The sequence below is a fragment of the Lagenorhynchus albirostris genome, chromosome 5, assembly GCF_949774975.1.
Source record: "Lagenorhynchus albirostris chromosome 5, mLagAlb1.1, whole genome shotgun sequence".
NCBI classification, from domain to species: Eukaryota; Metazoa; Chordata; class Mammalia; order Artiodactyla; family Delphinidae; genus Lagenorhynchus; species Lagenorhynchus albirostris.
Window position 1 is genome coordinate 10,220,995 of NC_083099.1, and position 15,595 is coordinate 10,236,589.

At 41.2% G+C, this 15,595-nt stretch overlaps 1 protein-coding gene across 1 annotated transcript in view; it reads left to right on the top strand.

Annotated features, from left to right (window-relative positions):
- The window catches only part of TBC1D5 (TBC1 domain family member 5), a 543,452-nt gene that overhangs the window by 504,188 nt on the left and 23,669 nt on the right, over window positions 1-15,595 (top strand). Inside the window, exon 21 of the mRNA XM_060149553.1 lies at window positions 14,579-14,678. Coding sequence (XP_060005536.1) covers window positions 14,579-14,678 — 100 coding nt within the window. The remainder of the gene's footprint in view (window positions 1-14,578; window positions 14,679-15,595) is intronic.

A 15,595-nucleotide genomic window follows, 5' to 3' on the forward strand; every position in this document is an offset into this window, starting at 1 on the left:
GTCTCTATCACAGTATCTCCTGAGCCAGATATTGTGTCTGGCACTCAGTAAATGTTTAGGAATGAATGAAGGCTGTTGAGGGTTTTTTTCTGCTGCACGAGGATTCAGACGCATTAGGTTTTCCTCTGGCCTTTTCTAGAACCTGAAAAGTCACCTCATTTCCCAGTGGCATTCACCAACCACATATGAAAAATAGCAAGAGTTGTTGGTGTCTAGTGAAAATGGGGTTTTTGTAAATTAGTTTAAGGGACAAAAATTTTTAAAGTGTGATAGATCTATAAATAAACCAGTAATTTAGAGAATTATTTCCTTCTCACATTTTTTTTTTTTTTTATTCCAGAAGTCTCAGAACTGGTAATGTCTGTGTCAATCAAGGCTGTTCCAACGCTTGGTTTCCTTTTACCAATTATAACTTAAAGTACTTCGTAAACCATGCGTGATCCTCAACTTGGATTTCTGTAGGGTGCCATTTTTTGTTTGTCTCTAATGGGGCATCAGGGGGTCAGTAGCCCAGAGCACTGTGGTACAGGGGTGCACATTTCATCCTCACACAGGTCAATTGGCCTTGCCGTAGAGAAGCAGTGTTGGCTGAGGCCCTTCCGTCTGGGTCAGCCATTGTGCAGACGCCTACTTTGGTGCCAGAAACAGCAAGGGAGAGCACGCAGGTGGTTCTACCCAGACAGCAACTCCATGAGAAGCCCCGCCGGAGGCCTCCGTGCTGGCTGGGTGGTTTCATCAGTTGGTCTGATCACGTGTAAGTGGAGAGGGGAAAACCCTTGATAAATAAAGTAACATCTGTGCTAATAGGCATGGTGGAGGAGAGAACCATTCTGGTTTACAAAAGATCGGTCAGGTTGCCTACTTATAAAAATACAACATGAAGGCCATAGCTTAAAAGCCCAAAAGATGGGGACATTCCCCACAAATGCCATTTAGTTAGCCTGTCAAACACAGTCCCTTCTAGGAGAGAGCCTTTTTTTTTCCAGTTAAAATGTTCAGAAGACCGGCAATTGCCTTAACAACTGAGCTTAACATTTCTATACCTTTTGAATTTTTAAAGGCTAGGAAGTTCCTAAGACAAGCCATACGCATATGATGATTTTTTTTAAAAGAGCAGTAACAGGATTTTTGCAAATAGAAGGTTTATAACTATGCGAGTAAGATTTTATTCTTCCACTGATTATACCTGTGTGAGGTTGTCCTAGTTAAAGATTTTATTTTAATTTCCAGTATGTTTCTTCAGGACTGTATGTTTATTCCGTTTACTTTAAAATCTATAGTACATGATCCAGTTATTTGTCACTATTCTTTTCTATTTACTCTACTTATTGTGTTTTTGTAAACAACCTCTAGAAAGGCAAAGTTAGATTAAAATAGCTCATAATGTTGAAATGGTAATAGACAGAAAAGCATATTTCTAAATGCTCAATGTATTTAACAGTTATTACTTTTTATGATTATTATTAAAATATCTTCAGAAAATCAGGGATGAATTTAAATACCATAGATAATGACATGCTCTACCATTTTCTTTTTACTGCATTTACGTTTGAAAAGCATCCTTTATTCTCGGATATACTTAAACACAGCCTCTGTTTATTGGAAGTTACAGAAGAGAGCATGCATAACCCAAAAAAATTAATTTATATTGGGCTTTAAAATAAGTACTTGTGCAAAAACAGAAATATAGATCAATGGAACAGGATAGAAAGCCCAGAGATAACCCTGCGCACATGTGGTCACCTTATCTTTGATAAAGGAGACAAGAATGTACAATGGAGAAAAGAGAGCCTCTTCAATAAGTGGTGCTGGGAAAACTGGACAGCTACATGTAAAAGAATGAAATTAGAACACTCCCTAACACTGTATACAAAAATAAACTCAAAATGGATTAAAGACCTAAATGTAAGGCCAGACACTAGAAAACTCTTTAGAGTAAAACATAGGCAGAACACTGTATGACATAAATCACAGCAAGATCCTTTTTGACGCACCTCCTAGAGAAATGGAAATAAAAACAAAAATAAACAAATGGGACCTAATGAAACTTAAAAAGCTTTTGCACAGCAAAGGAAACCATAAACAAGATGAAAAGACAACCCTCAGAGTGGGAGAAAATATTTGCAAACGAAGCAAGTGACAAAGGATTAATCTCCAAACATACACAAGCAGCTCAATATCAGAAAAACAAACAACCCAATCCAAAAATGGGCAGAAGACCTAAACAGACATTTCTCCAAAGAAGATACACAGATTGACAACAAACACATGAAAGAATGCTCAACATCATTAATCATTAGAGAAATGCAAATCAAAACTACAATGAGGTATCACCTCAACATCGGTCAGAATGGCCATCATCAAAACAATCTGCAAACAATAAATGCTGGAGGGGGTGAGGAGAAAAGGAAACCCTCTTGTACTGTTGGTGGGAATGTAAATTGATGCAGCCACTATGGAGAACAGTATGGAGATTCCTTAAAAAACTAAAACTAGAACTACCATATGACCCAGCAATCCCACTACTGGGCATGTACCCTGAGAAAACCATAATTCTAAAAGAGTCATGTACCACAGTGTTCACTGCAGCACTATTTACAATAGCCAGGACATGGAAGCAATCTAAGTGTCCATCGACAGATGAATGGATAAAGAAGATGTGGCACATATATACAATGGAATATTACTCAGCCATAAAAAGAAACAAAATTGAGTTATTTGTAGTGAGGTGGATGGATCTAGAGTCTGTCATACAGAGTGAAGTAAGTCAGAAAGAGAAAACAAATACCGTATGCTAACACATATATATGGAATCTAAAAAAAAAAACGGTTCTGAAGAACCTAGGGGCAGGACAGGAATAAAGACACAGATATAGAGAATGGACTTGAGGACACGGGGAGGGGGAAGGGTAAGCTGGGACGAAGTGAGAGAGTGGCATGGACTTATATACACTACCAAATGTGAAATAGATAGCTAGGGGGAAGCAACCGCATAGCACAGGGAGATCAGCTCTGTGCTTTGTGACCACCTAGAGGGGTGGGATAGGGAGGGTGGGAGGGAGACGCAAGAGGGAGGAGATATGGGGATATATGTATACGTATAGCTGATTCACTTTGTTATAAAGCAGAAGCTAACACACCATTGTAAAGCAATTATACTCCAATAAAGACGTTAAAATAAATTTTAAAAATAAGTGCTGTACTTACAGTAGAATAAATTGACCCCAAACAGTGTAAGAATTAGTTCTGAATAGAACAGTGAAGCCACTCTGGACAGAACTGGCATAGGGGACATTGGAAAGCTGTCTTGGGAGCCTGTCACCCTGCTTCTCCTCCCTGCATCCTACTCCATGTTGAGAAGAGGTCTCTTGTACTGTTACCAAATAGGCATCTAACCATGCAGCCATCTGTTAAAACCGCCTTAGAGCAGGGAAATAGTAAAGTGCTTCACAACCTTCCCAGAGGGGTTGGCAGCTGTATTCAGAAGTAAGTCTAAATCCTTACCATTCAGAGTGTGGTCCATGGACCAGCTGTGTCGTCATCCCCTGGGAGCTTGTTAGAAGTACTGACTCTCAGGCCCCACCTCAGACCTGCTAAATTAGACATTCTCCAGGTGATTTTCATGCATATTAAAGATTGAAAAGAATTAGTCTGAGTAAGGTTAACGGAATACCAAATCAGAAATGAGAAAAGCCAGAAAAGCCAGCTTCAGATACATCCTGATGTGAACATGTTCTCCTAGTGGGTGACGGGTAAGTGCTTTCCATGCGTGAACACTGCTCTTAGGACATTTTGCATGTATTAGCTCCTTTAACCCTCAAAAGACTCTGTGAGGTCAGTTCTGTAATTATCGCCCATTTTACAGATGAGAATACTGAAGCACAGGGAGGCTGTGTTTAACTCTCTTCTGCAAAAAAAATGTTCCTAGTCATGCCTGGACAATCGGTAATTTCTGCCTTATCAGAGCCGAGAAAAATAAAATGGGGTAAGAAACTAAGATCTTTTTTTTACTTCCTCAGTAAAAATTATGAGAGGAAGTTGAATAAGAAGAAACTTCTTTCTCTAAATCTTGTGAGCTTCACATGTTCTACTTGTAAATTGTTGTTTATAAACAATCCGTATCCCCTGTCCCACCCACAGCAAGCGCATGATTGGAGTTAATTATTTTAACTGCCCACATCTGACTTCAAAAGGATATTTGGAACACTGCCACATAGAAACCAATGAAGTGAATGTGGATTTATTATGTAATTGGTCAAGTTGAGGGATTTGCTAAAAGACAATACAGCAAATGTTTGCATGGAAAAATAAGTTTCTCCCTCTATTTCATCTGGTGGCCCTGTCCTGCAGCTCTTCGTGGGCTGCTGCGGGGGAACAGGTTCAGATGGTCCCTGTTAGTGATCAAATGAGGGAGAGTGATTAGAGAGCCCGGCTGGCAGAAGCCTGGCCCATGCCTCACCTGGCCACGCTTATTTTAGGGCAGGCCATTTTTAACTTTATAAGAAGGCAGTATTCTTTTTTTTATTTTGGTAAAATGGACATGAAATCTGCCATCTTCCTCATTGTTAAGTGTACAGTTCAGTGGTATTAAATTCTTTCATTGTGTTGTGCGTCCATCTCCATAACTCAGCCTATCCTGTAAATTTGAAACTACACGTTAAACAATAACCCTCGCCTCCCTCGCCACCCTTCCCTTGGCAACCACCCTTCTACTTTCTGTCTTTATGATTTTGACTACTCTAAGTATCTCATATAAATGGTACTGTATGTAAATACCATACAGTATTTGTATTTTTGTGAGTAGCTTAGCATGTTTTCAAGGTTCATCCATGTTGTAGCATATGTCAGGATTTCCTTCCTTTTTCAGGCTGAATAATATTCCATTGTAGGTCCTTACCACATTTTGCTTATCCATCCATCTGTCAGTGGACACTTGAATTACTTCTACATTTTAGCTATTATGAATAATGCTTCGGTGACCGTGGGTGTATAACTATCTCTTTGAGACTCCCCTTTCAGTTACTTTGGGTATATACCCAGAAGTGGAATTTCTGGATCATTCGGTAATTCCATTTTTAATTTTTGAGAAACATTTATACTGTTTTCCACATCAGCCTATACCATTTTACATTCCTACCAGCAGTGCACAAGGGTTCCAATTTCTCCACATCCGTACCAACATTTGTTACTATTTGCTTTTTGGATAGTAGCCATCCTAATAGGTATGAGGTGGTATCTCATTATGGTTTTGATTTGCCTCTCCCTGATGATTAGTGATGTTGAGCATCTTTTCATGTGCTTGTTGGCCATTTGTATATCTTTTTTGAAAAAATATCTATTCAAGTCCTTTACCCATTTTTTAATCAGGTTGGGTTTTTTTTTTTCGTTGCTATTGAGTTTTAAGAGTTCTCTATATATTCTGTGTATTAATCCCTTCTCAGACATATGATTTGCAAATATTTTCTCTCATTCTGTGGGCTCCTTTTTACTGTGTTGAGCACAAAAACACAATTTTTTTGATTTTTTTGTGCACAGTTTTTTGATGCACAGAAAAATTTTTGATGCACAAAATTTTTGTAATTTTCATGAAGTCCAGTTTTTCTACCTTTTCTCTTGATGCCTGTGCGTTTGGTGTCATATCTAAGAAATCATTGCCAAATTTAACGTCATGAAGTTTTGCTCTGTTTTCTTCTAAGTGTTTTGTAGTTTTATGTCTTACATATAGGTCTTTGATCCATTTTGAGTTAATTATTTGTTTATGGTGAGAGATAAGGGTCCAACTCAATTCTTTTGCAAATGGATATCCAGTTTTCCCAGCACCATTTATTGAAAATACTGTCCTTTCTCACATTGAATGGTCTTGGCACCCTTGCAAAAATTATTTGACCCTATAGGTGAGAGTTTATTTCTGGTTCTTTATTCTGTTCTATTGATCTATGTGTCTGTCTTTTTGCCAGTACCATGCTGTTTTGATTACTGTAATCCTGTAGTAAGTTTTGAAATCAGGAAGTGTAAGTCCTCCAGATTTGTTCTTCTTCAAGATTGTTTTGACTACCCAGAGTTCCTTGAGGTTCCATATGAATTTTAGGTTGAATTTTTCTCTTTCTGAAAAAATGTCATTGGGATTTTGATAGAGGTTGCATTGACTCTGTAGATCATTTTGGATAGTATTGACATTCTAACAATGTTAAGTCTTCTAATCCATGACCTTGGAATTTTATTTCTCCTTAATTTCTTTCAGCAGTTTTTATGATTTTCTACATATAAGATTATGTCATTTTAAAACAGAGATAGTTTTATTTCTTCCTTTCCAATTTGAATGCTTTTTATTTCTCTTTCTTGTGTAATTGCTCTGGTTGGAACTTCCAGTGTTGAATAGAAGTTGTGAAGGTGGAACATCCTTGTTTTTTCTACTCCCGATCTTAGAGGAAAAGCTTTCAGTCTTTCATCATTGAATATGATGTTTGCTGTGGTATTTTTCATGTATGGTTTTATTATGTTGAAGTACTTTCCTTTCACTAGTTAATTGAATGGTTTTATCATGAAAGGCTGTTGAATTTTTTTAAATGCTTTTTCTGCGCCAATTGACATGATTGTCGTTTTTTTCTCATTTTGTTAATGTGGTGTTGTTCACACTTTCATATGTTGAACCATCCTTGCATCTTAGGGATAAATATATACATATATATATGTATTTATTTATTTATTTATTATATATATATGTATGTGTGTATATATATATATTCTTTTTTAGGTTCTTTTCCCTTATAGGTTATTACAAAATATTAAGTATCTAAATGTCCTAGTCTTTAATGTCTGGCTCCCCAAAGGGGAGAAAGAGAAAAATGAAGTGGGGCATAAAGGGTGCAGGCTGTTTCAATCCACTGGAAGTCACTTCATCTGGAGAGGGAGAAGTTTGCAATAATGGAAGGAGGTGTGACAATGCCCGCCCTCCTCTTTGTCTGCACCTCTGTGATCAGAAACAGCAATCAGTGATCAGCGCAGATCTCTGATATTTGAAGGGCAGGGTCCTTTTTGCCCACTCTGGCTCCCACAAGCTGCATGCAAGCTGCTCTAAGAACAAGGGCACAGCTGCCTGCCACAGGGCTAGGGGGTGGGGTAGCCCCCAGGTAGCTCCTATTGTGCTAAGAGCTGAAATGGACCGAAATTAACTACAATCTACCCTCCATGCCTTCCCCGGGAAGTGGACAGTCTTCAATAGACTCCAGCATTCCAAAATAGTTACATCAGGCAGAGTCTGCTGGTGCAATTATTGAATAGGTGGGGAGACAGATTTCTGGTGTTTCCTACTCCCCCATCTAACCCAGGGCAGTATTCCTTAATGTAGTTGTTTTATTCAGCTTGCTGGAGGAAACTAAAGTATGAAAATTCATAAAGTACTGTCAAGTTTAGGTTTTAGCACCTTTGTTCTAGGCTATAACAGGCCGGAAGGAGCATCACCCCATTACAGCATGACATGGGGAGGAGGGAGGGGCCTCCGTGCTTGTTACGAAAACCCATTCTGTGAGGAAGGACATCTCTGGTGTCCACGGGTGGTATGCATCTCAGTGCTGGGACATAGCACTGCTTCAGTGGCTGAGAAAAAAAAAAAAGTCCGCTTGTGTAAGTTCTGCTCCTAGCTAGCCACCTAGCCATATTAAAATTTATTTATAAAAATAAGGGGTTGAAATATATTATCTCTAAAGGAAATTCCAGCACTGAAATGGTATGAGTTGCTAAATACCTTAAGCTTTGAGTTTCAGTTCAAAATTTCTAAAGGCCTTTTTCATTCACATTTAACATGTTTGTTTACATCCTGTCTGAAAATAGGAACTGTTTTATTTACTGGGGAAATTTGATAACCATCTTTCCATTTTTGTGTCTTTAAGAATCACATTCTTTCTAGGCAGCCCCTGAAGAACAGCATCAAGTGATGTTCCCACTGTAAGTGCAGAGAAAGGAGCCACTACCTTGAAAATGCTGCTCAGGGCTTGCATATTGTACATTGGACAAAATATTATAGTCATTTACTTTTTCACAAGTTATTTCATTTAAGTTATTCTTACTGCTTAGTGTTGTTTAGGGAACAGATTTGTTTAGACTACAGTGTTGCTTTCAGTTTGACTGGGAATCAGTTTTGGTAATTTAAAAATATTAATATTTCCTTTTTCTCCTTAGTTAATCACCTTTTACTTTTTTGTCTTATTTTCTCTCTATTATGTTATTTGAATCATAATTTGATTTGATGATTACGAAAGTATGATCTGATTTCACTGTAGAAAATCCAGAAAAGATCAGAGGGAAAATGACCTACAATCGCACCGTTTGGAGAATAACCAATATAAACAGTTTGCTGAATGTCTTTCCCCTTTTTTCCAAAAACAGAATCATTCTTTACCTACTACTTTTCTGGTCAGTATATATGTTATTGTTAAATGTTCTCCTATGACAACATTTAATTTCAAGTTGCATAATATTCTGTGCATCAATGTGTACCACAGGTTACCAAGTCGCCTGTCATTAGACATTTCGGATCTGTGTCGAAAGGACGAGGAATTTCCTGGGAGTTGTTTTTGCCCGTGTCCATAATTCCTTGGAATAACTTTATAGAAACTCTACTAATAATCTAAAGACAACAAAGGAACATTTACTGAGCGTTTACCATTCACCAAGCACTGTGCAAAGCACTTCAGCTGGAATATCTCATGTAATCAATCCCCAACAGTCAGCTGAGATAGGGGTTATTATTATCCCCATTTTATAAACAGGAAACTGAGGCTCAGCAAGCTCGGCTCTCGGGTGGGGGTCACAGAGGCGGTCCGTGCGGGTGTGATACACACTGATGCTAGGGCTGCCGACTGTGCTCCAGCTCGCTCCCTGCGTCACACACCCAGAGCACTGATTTTTATGCTCCTGAAAAGCCTTCTTCATGCTCCTCGTCTGTGTTTTCCAGTGGCATCTTCCTCTGCTGACACCATATGCTCCGGCTGGGGTTCCATCCACACCATGTGTGTATTTTGCCCTATGTAACCACAGCTTCCTCAGAACATCTGAGGCCTTCCCACTTTTTCTCCTCGAGACTTTCCGTTTCCTTCACTTCCCACTCCTTCTTCACCCATCTGCTCGATAACGACGGGGTGTCTCTCCTGTCTTCTGGCTGCTATATTTAGCCTGTTCCTGCTGCCTGCCAGTCGGTGTCGGTTGCTTGTCTGCCGCCCTGCAATCTGAGGATACCCCGCTCGGAAGCTCAGCGGAACTCCACCCTGGTGCCCTTCCTGCCCCACTTTTCTCCAAACCAAGCGCGCCGGGGTCTCCATTAGTCCGTGGACAAGGACCCTGCTGCCGCCTGTGTGATCACGAGCAGGGCAGCGTGTCAGGGCAGTGGGCACCGCAGTGCGCACGTTGGGCCCCAGCCCCCAAAACCTCAGTATGTGAAGCAGAAATAATAGGGACGGAAGGGAGGGAGGGGAGCCTTCCTGCCGGTCCTCCACTCCCGCTGTGCTCCACGCCCTCCTCGACTCAGTGACAGGCTCTTTGCCCGTGTCCCGAACTTTTCTGACTCTACTCCTTTGTTCACTGGGTCCCTGCCTCCTAAAACATCTTCCTTCGTTTCCTCTGAGCCAAGTCCCCCTTCTTCAAGACGCATCAAAAATGCTGCCTCTTCCAGAAAATCTGCCTTCATTTCTACCTCTGTGGAGGCCATCTGCCCTCCCCATAACTGTGAAGTTTCTTTTTTCATATCTGCTGCAAAACTTCCCTGACCCCCCTCTTGCCTTGATGTATAGGTCTGACCTCCTGCTAAATTTGCAGAGGTTGGAATACATGTCTCATTTGTTATTATATTTCCCACAAGGGACGGCACAATACAAATGAATATATTTGTTGAAAAAATTAATGAATAAACCATAAACTGCAAAATCCCATCCTGTTATTAACCCAGAAAGAACACAAAGATGTTGAAGCATTTAACAAAATTGATATATATAATCCATATATTATAAAACAGTTTAAACACTTGAGACATATAATATGTGAGTGGAAGTGTAATGATGCATCAGCTATCTGGGGGTGAATGGTGGTAGAAGCACCACTTTTTAAAAGGCAAATTCAAAACACATTTCTCCAGATACAGTCCAAGCAGAAATCATTCCGCAAACTAAATGGAACACAGCCAATCATACCTGAGTGTTTTTGAAGGAAAATAATTTAGTAAGCCATTTGGGGTTAAGACTTAACATTGGAAACAGTGAATTTCTCTTAAAGGAAACTTGAGATACGAGGTTATTCCTTGTAAGTCCTAGTAGTAATCAAGCATAAGAAAGAATATATACACGTGGGGAAATAGGAGTAGTGGGCTAAGTGACTTGGGTTCTGAAACAGCTTTGTCAACCTTGGCATCACTTCCAGAGAACATGGCTTACAGAGGAGACCACGTTTCATGTAGGACATGATGAGAGGCTCTACCTCATAGGTTTATTGTGAGGATTAAATGAGTTCATGCACGTGAAGCGCAGGGTCAGGCCTATTCTAACCACTATAAAAGGGCTAGATGACGGCTGTTTTCCTCTTCTGATGGGACGGCCCTCATCCTTGGTCCTTCTCTGCAGGGCTGCCAGGTCCATCTGGTGCTGTGTGTTGCACACGTGGTCTGCACACCACCCTACTTCATAATCCTCCATCCATTTCTTGCCTTACACATCAGTTCATTATCCAGAACTTAAGACAATAATGGGCTCCCAAGCCCTAATTCATCTTTCTGGGCTGGACCACATACAAGTTTTAAACCAAGAGTGAATCATAGACCTCTGTATTTAAAATCCATTTTATTGTTTTGACCTGATAAAAAAAATGTTTAAAAAAAGAATAATTGCCTTTATGGAGTACCTGTTCTTTGCCAGACACTCTCCATGTGTTATCATTTGGTTCTCCCACCAATACTGCCAAGTGGGGCTGCGGGGACCAAGAAATTAAGCAACTTGTTCAAGATTACACAGCCAGTAACTGGTAGAAAGAGGATTCAAACCCAGGTGTGTCTTCCCCTGAATTCCGCCCTGTTTCACCATCCTCCCTCCTGTAACAGAACATGTATGTGAAAGTAAATATAGTAAGCGTTTCTCTTCATGTCTTATTTATACATAAAAATGACACTAACCGGTTGTTTTTGTAAAACCTCAAGGCAATTAGCCAAGCATCTGTTTTTGATTACAGAGGACCATTAATGAAAACAATGGACTAAAGCTGTCAGTGTCTGAAGCATGTTAGTCGGGAGGCTTGTGGAGCCTGAGAAGCTAAGATAGAAATGGAAAGTCAGTTCTCACAATTTTAGAAGCTTGATTCTCGGCTCTTCTTTTATCTGTAATTATATGAAAGAGTGAAGAATAAATGACAAGCCACCCTTTTGCCTCCAAGTGATGCCGTTTCTATTTATAAAGTCTGAGTGATTGTTGAAGGGCTTAGGAATATTTTAAGATTAAGCAAACTCTAGAGAGATCATACACTGAATTTCAAACTTTCAAAAGGAAGAGGTTCTTGCGCCCCTCAACCTGTTTCAACCAGAATGCTCCTCTTATCTCATAATTGGGCTTTAGTGTCAGCTTTCCTTTGGAAAAAAAAAAAAAAGGTTTAAATTAATGAAAACTGCCATTTTCTACAGAGCAGATTCCATTTGTATTGAGGTTGACTCAGGATTTTGGCAAGCAAGATGCTCTTCACTTGCCATCAGTGTCCTACGCAAAAGTGCACGCCTGGAAGACTGTGTCTTATATCCCCGTGTGCTCAGCCAGCACACGCTTCCGCTGCCGTGCTCTCGGGTCTGCCCCGTGCGCTTGTTCAGGTTGTGCACTGCACAGTTCAGAGGGCGCCAGCCTCAGCCCATTTTCCTTACAGTCATGTTCCTACCAGCACGGTAACGCGTTTGGAGGAAGAGACCCCCTTGAGCTCCGTACTTCCCTCCAGCTGTCAGTGCCTCACCACCCACAGGCAAGGCCTGCGTCCCCTCCAGCTCTTGTTCCCTCCCAGCTTTTAAAAAGAAAACAAACTGAATACAATAAATCCGTCCAGGTAGGAATGACTGCTGGGGATTAAGGCTCCCAAGGGCTTTTGCATTTTATAAGAAGTGATGGCTTAATCCAAACTAATACATAGAGTAAATAGACAAGAGGTTTTTAAGCCAGGAGGTGGTACGTTCCTGGTGTCCTTTAGTCCATTCCAGGCTCTCAGCACCCCAGATGGTAGCCGAGTGCAAGGAGAGACTCTGGCCATACCTGGGTCCCCTTCTTTCGAAAGACTTCCACGAGCTGGCCTCAGTACAGTTTGAGACTCTTCCAGTTGGGTTAGGCCCAGACTGGGTAGAGGGTTACTGAAGTTGACATGACTTGTTAATGGCAGGACCAGGAATAGAAGTCAGATTTCCTCGTGCCATATACCACTCTAGTGTTCTTCCCATTCCACCACCATGTCAGTTATCTGTGGCTACGTAACAAACCACCCCCAAACCCCGCTCCTCAAAACGGCATTGTAACTTCTCATAGGTTTACCGGTCAGGCATCTGGACAAGGCTGGGTTAGGCCGCTCTTCCGTTCCACGCGATGCTGACTGGGTTACTCATTTGGCTGGCTTCAGACAGATGGAGCTGAAGGGTCCAGGAAGACGCCATTCACGTGTCTAGAACCTCACTGCTTCTCCTGTGGCCTCTTTCTCTCCATTTTGTCTCTCCTCCCTTTCAGTATCCTAGCCTGAGCTTCTTGACAACTAACTATGGTAGCCCTCTTCCTGTAGTGCAAGCAGAAGAAAGCAGAAGTTGGCAGGCCTCTTACACTAGCCCCCAGCTGGAGCAGTTTGACTTCTGCTGCATCCTCTGGATCGAGGCAAGTGGCAGGCCAGCCAGGATTCGAGGGGAGGAGAAATAGACACTACCTCTTGATGAGTGGAACGGCATGTCCATTGAGGGAGGGAAGGAATGGATGGTGGCCATCTTTGGAGACGAACCGCAACCAGGGTTAACCCACAGATGTAGCCTTCTTTCTGTGATTCCTGTAGGGTCCTGATAGAACGGGGAAACTCAAGTTTGTGCAGACACAAAGGAGAAAAAGGAGAAGAAGAATGCCCTGAAACCACCTACCCAAGGCCCCAGTAATCATTCCCTGTCTGAGCTTCTCCTGGTTGCATTTGTCTTTACTGGAGCATCAGAAGAGAGGCTGCTTCGCCTTGTGGGATGTATAAAGTACATGGTTCATGCTTGTGTAATCCTACAGTGGGCATTTCACAGTAATTTGTTTTTAGAGCTATGGCTATGTCTGTTTTCTGCGTCAGGCATTTAAATGCATATTCCTAAGGGCTCAGCCTCCAGGCAGCCGTTAAAGACAGTGCTTTTCAGTGCTGCCTATGTGTATTGCTTAAATGTGGTACACCTACAAGTAACCTTTTCAACTGTTAATTTCCATCTTTGTGTCAAATTATATTCAGTCTCTAAGAAAAAGTATCTCTTGGGAGGTTTCTCTTCCCTTTTTTTGATGACACAGAGGATTCTTAATGTGAAAAGAAAAGTGTCTAACACTCGAAAATCAATTTGCTAGCCTCCTCCAGCTTTGAGGATTACTCTTTCTCTGAGAAAAACTCCCTTAATCTTCGAAATTTCCTTGGGAACTTTTTTGCATGTATTCCTTTTTTTCTTAAAAAAAAAAACCCCAAAACCCACGTTTTATCCTTTTGTTACAGTTAGATTGTCTTTTACCGTTTAGATAAGTATCCCACCCAGAGTATTTTTTTCCTGGAAACAGTCAAATAAGTACAATCCTCTAGTATCCTACCAAGAGAGGAAACGTTAAGAGCAGCTAATTATGGGCTGTGGGGACAGAACTTTTCCAAGTGCTTTGGGAAATCTCACGTTTTAAGAGATTATCATTGTCTAGAAAATGATGAGATTTGTCTGAAACAAATGGAAATCTTTGGTTTCTCAAATGTGTGTGAGAAAATGTAATGGTCTTGTACCAGCTGCCTAAGGAGTAGGGTCCACTGAAATCCCATTTACTCTCTCAATTGGTGTGCCTCCATAGTTACTGAAGATATTTTATGTACTTCTGTAATACAAGGTTGTATGGGTAAACATTGACACGTGGCGCAAAGCTGGCATTCAATTAGGAGAAGTCCAGATTTTTTTTTTTTTTTTTTTTGCGGTACGCGGGCCTCTCACTGTTGTGGCCTCTCCCATCGTGGAGCACAGGCTCCGGACGCGCAGGCTCAGCGGCCATGGCTCATGGGCCCAGCCGCTCCGGGGCATGTGGGATCTTCCCGGACCGGGGCACGAACCCGTGTCCCCTGCATCGGTAGGCGGACTCTCAACCACTGCGCCACCGGGGAAGCCCAAGTCCAGATTTTTTTAAACCTCCACTTTACCCTTACTCTGGTTTGGTGGTGGTGGCAGTAGTGGGTTTGCTGTTGTTTATTTGTTGCTTTCTTTTGTTCTGTCTGGGGCTGAAAAGACACGGTGGCTCTTTAACAGTTCAGATCATTTGGAGGACTTTGGGGATTTTCTTTGATTTTTTTTTTCATTTTCATATCTTTGCTCCCTTCATTTTAGGAAGAAGAATTAGAAGCCCAGATTTCCCTCCTTCAAGGACAGTTGAATGACCTGGATGCCATGTGCAAATACTGTGCAAAGGTGATGGACACTCATCTTGGTGAGTGAAGTACTTTGGCCCTGGGCACACTGACAGTCGTGACAGTCATAGCCCAGCCGCGAGGGCCTGTGTTGAGCGCTTTACGTGAATTATCTCATGTAACCCACCCAGCAGAGCTGCAGTAGGTGTACGGTTACTATCCACCTTGTACACATGAGGAAACTGATGCACGGAGATTAATACAGTTTCCCCAAATTATAACACCAGTGAGTAGAGGAGAAATTCAAAATCAAGCAGTCTGACTCTAGATTTCAGCTCTTAACGGCTACACTGCCCTTTGTAAATATCTCCCTGCCCCAAACCAAAATGAAATATTGACCTTTCAAGATCAGATGGTCAGCTGTACTCTTGTGCTAACCTGCCTATCATCACTCATGTGATGATTATTTTGACAGTGCTTTCGTTATTTTTTTAAGTATATGTTTTTAACCACCTGCCCAAAATGCATGTCCAGACCCTGACCTTTTCTTACTTCTGACTGTGCCTATACTTTAAGAAATGTCTTTAAAAAAAAAAAAAAGAAGAAGTCTTAGTTTGAAGTTGAGTTTATGTGTGAGTTGCCCATATGTCACATGAGAGAGTCTTCAGGCCTTATTCTCTACATTTGTGAAAGTTCTGTATTTTATATTAGAAGAGGCCTCTGCTGGACCACCTGTGTATTGCTTCAGGAACTCCATTCTGCTTGCAGAACTTTTATAATCCATACTGTGGTTATTTTCAGCCCACTTATGGACATCCTTTCCCTCTCCATTCTCCAGTGTCTAGTATCTGTAGTTTGGGAGCAAATTAGGAAAACAGGACATGTAATCTCATGGAAATGGCCAGTATGCTGCCTGGTGAGTGTGGAGAAGTGGCAATACCAAGCACTGTGAGAAATCAGGACGTACCCCACCTATGAGGGGAAACCAAAGAGAACC